Genomic DNA, 3,738 nt, shown 5'->3' with positions numbered 1-3,738 from the left:
ATATTGATCTGTAGTAACGCCTGCGCATGCGTAGTCTTACGCATGCGTAGAATTAATAAAGCAAGCGTTTCCCACTCAATTCATTCTCTTTCTAGCTGGCCAGCGATTGAGCATGGACGTATGTTTAAAAGCTGTCTGTACATCTTTCGGTCTTATACTCGACAGCTAGTTATTCTCACCTCTAAAGATGTATAACTAAAGATATGTATGTTTTACCAAGTAAATAAATGTTGTTTAAGTTGTTTAGTCTGGAGTTCAGCGTTCCGTCTATTTCTTTAATTTTTTAGTAGAAAGTCAGGTATACAATCTAAAGATGTATAACCCACTTTCTACTAAAGATCCAAGAAGGATAAAAAGTGAAGTTCAGATCTAAACTGAAAACAAAAAGAGATTTAACTGGAAGAACAACAATAGAAAATAACTATATCATTGCGTTGATGATGATGACTTGACAGAGAGGAAGCAAGTCAGGCTGAAAGCCAATAATGGCTCAAAAGTTTAATCCTGGAGTTAATAATTTCAGCAATTCCTCTATGTACTCCCTCAAATACTAGCCCATAACTCCCCAAATACTTCTTTCTAAAATATGTACTTGCTTCCACATACCTTATCACAACCAAACTGTATATTTTCCAGGTTTGTAGCTGAAAGCCCTCGTTGGCTTCTAACTAAAGGAAAACATGAAGAAATGAAAAGAATCATAACAGATATGGCACAAGTTAATAAAAGACCTATCCCAGACTTTGCTAAACTTCAATTATTTATTCAGGTAAATTTGTTTCTCCATTCTTTTGTGGCCATCCTGAAGTATATAGCATTATCAAAATGAGGATATATATATACCCATAAGATAGTATAATTGTGAGGTTGTAAAGGTGCTGGACTAATAATCACATGGTGAGTTCAGATCTTAACAACTATTTTACCTAAGCATTCTTTCACTCTAGTTTGCTTGAATGAACAAAAATCTGGTTCTATAACCTTACTAATTGGTTGAGTGACATAAACAATTATTCCAACAAATCCTTGTTCTTTCTGTATGCATAATGGTAATGACATCACTCATGGATGTGTCCAGGAGTGGCTGACAAATCCATTTTTGCCAGTATGTCTGCAGTTCTGGACTTTAACTTGTTTAAGACACCAGGGCCTGTTCTGGTACTGTCAATCTATGGTGGGGAGATGAATTGCTGCTGCCTCTAGAGTTGAGTGTCTATCATTGACAAGACTAAACAAGGTTGAAATCACACAATCTGGTAGTCTTGGTGCTGGAGTTAGCAGAGATTTAACTCCTGCAGAATAGTTTGTTCTAAGAGAACATGCATGTTTAAGTAGGGATAAATATTGATTTCAAATTTTGACACAAGGCCAGCAGTTTGTGGGGAGGTGCTAAGTTGATTACATCAATCCCAGTGTTCAACTGGTACTTACTTTATTGACCTTGAAAGGATGAAAGGCAAAGTCAACCTCAAAATTTGAACTCAGAATTTGAAGGCAGACGAAATGCCATTAAGCATTTTGCCTGGAATGCTAATAATTCTGCCAGCTCGCTGCCTTAAAGTGGGTTAATTATTCCCTTTAACTTGTTTTAACAGTAGATCTCCCCATGACTCTGGATTAATGCTGAAATGTCTTATGGGAGGCCTTGAAAGTTTCCTTGTAGTGTTTACATTGTCCATTTAGTGAATATTCCCCTTTTACTAATTCACTACAGAAATACCATTCTGAAAGTCATTTGTCAACCAATCTGGCAATGAGTGACCAAGCCAGTGCAGCTGGTCTTCACATGGGGACTGTGGTTGATGGGTACTGTTGTATGATTGAGGATCTCAGTATCTGAAATCTTGTGCTGCCATTCAGTATGAAGCTTGGAAGGTAGCTGCTACTGCTGCTGATGATATTTCTGTTTACAGGAAGATGGTAATAATGAACATGTCACGAATACAATGAATGTGAAGAAAGGACAAACAACATATTCTTACTGGCATCTTTTTAACAGTATTGAAAATTGTAAATTCACTTTAATTCTAATGTTTGGATGGTTTGTGTGCTGTAGTGTGTACTATGGATTACTCTTCAACACCAAAAGTCTTCATGGAGATCGTTACATCAACCTTTTCCTATCAGGGATTGTTGAGCTGCCAGCTCTCTTATTCGTCATTATCGTTAATAACAAGTGAGTTAATCTCTTCTTTTCTTTCTTTTTGACCCCCCCCCCCCTTTTTTTTTTCATCAATTTTATAATTATTAATAATATCTTATCAGAAAAGAATATCAATATCAATATTATAAATATTATTAAGGCAGTGAGCTGGCAGAATTGTTAGCACACTGGCGAAATACTTAGTTGCATTTCATCCATCTTTACATTCTGCCAAGGTTGACTTTGCCTTTCATCCTTTCGAGATTGATAAAATAAGTGCCAGTTCGATACTGGAGTTGATGTAATCGTCTTATCCCCTTCCCTGAAAATGCTGCTCTGTGTCAAAATTTTAAATCAATATTGATATTATAATTATTATTGTCATTGTAAAGATGCTGGATTGACAGAACTGGTAAGGCAGTGGACAGAACTGCTTTTAGTTTCCTCCCTTTACATTATTATTATTTAAATATAAAAGTAAAGATTAACTTTACCTTATATACCAGAGTAAGTAAAATAAGGATCTGTCAAGTACTGAGGTTGATTTAATTGTCTATATACCTCCTATCTAGCTTTGTGCTAGAGTTAGAAATCATTTTTATTAATATGATTTGTGAGAGCTGTTTGTACAAACCATATACTGCAAAGTATCCTGAGGAATTAGCAATGATTTCAGTGAGAAATTTAGCATGTATTACAATGAAGGGATCTCTATGAAACAAGACATTGTTGGTGAGAAAAGAGCACAAAATGCTAGTAGCACATTTTTTAGCACTAATGCTGAGAAGGAAAAAAAAGTATTAAAATGCTACTATGAGAGACTGCAAAATCAGAAAAATGAGCTGGAGATAGATAGATAGATAGATAGATAGATAGATAGATAGAAAAAGAGAGGGGATAGAGAGAAAGAAAGAGAAAGAGAGAAAGATAGCACCCTCGTTGGTTGAACTGCAATGTCTGGTCTTTGGGTGTAGGCTTCACAAAAGAGACGATGAATGAGGCAAAAATTAGCATGGCACTGTGTTGGAGTAGATCCACCTAAATGATATTAGCAAGGAGTGCATAAAAACACATAAAAATGAAGATGATGACGATTATAATCAATATTAAATTTATTATGTTAGTGCAGTTTTGCAGAGGGTATCTAAGGTTACATTATCTACTGACCTTCCCTATTTTAAGATGGTGAAGTGATTTCTGAGGAAAGTGTGGCTGTTATTTTTAGCAAGTTGACTAACTGTGTGGAGGTTTCTTCATTGGTGCTTGTTGTACATAAGTTGTACAAAACGCGGAGTAGATAAAACAGGGCACAACTGACGAAGGGAATGTTTTTTATGTTGCCTGTCTCGTATATATATGTGTGTGTGTGTGTGTATGTATATATATGTGTATGTATATCTATGTAGGTATGTATATATATATATATATGTATGTATATATCTGTGTATGTATATATATGTAGTTATGTATATGTATATATGTATGTATATATATATGTATGTATATACGTGTATGTATATATATATATATGTATATTTGTGTGTGTGTGTAAATATATATATATATATATATATATATATATATATATATATATA

At 34.5% G+C, this 3,738-nt stretch overlaps 1 protein-coding gene across 8 annotated transcripts in view; it reads left to right on the top strand.

The window, feature by feature from the left end:
• Positions 1-3,738, top strand: part of LOC106870145 (organic cation transporter-like protein) — a 62,093-nt gene that overhangs the window by 42,434 nt on the left and 15,921 nt on the right. For all 8 annotated transcript variants that reach the window (XM_014916144.1, XM_052966510.1, XM_014916142.2 and 5 more), the window contains 2 exons: positions 637-769; positions 1,914-2,176. In XM_014916144.1, coding sequence (XP_014771630.1) covers positions 637-769; positions 1,914-2,176 — 396 coding nt within the window. The remainder of the gene's footprint in view (positions 1-636; positions 770-1,913; positions 2,177-3,738) is intronic.

This window comes from Octopus bimaculoides, chromosome 3, assembly GCF_001194135.2.
Source record: "Octopus bimaculoides isolate UCB-OBI-ISO-001 chromosome 3, ASM119413v2, whole genome shotgun sequence".
In the NCBI taxonomy this organism is placed as follows: Eukaryota; Metazoa; Mollusca; class Cephalopoda; order Octopoda; family Octopodidae; genus Octopus; species Octopus bimaculoides.
The sequence above is the reverse complement of the archived record's forward strand: the minus strand, read 5'-3'. Positions and strand labels throughout refer to the sequence as shown.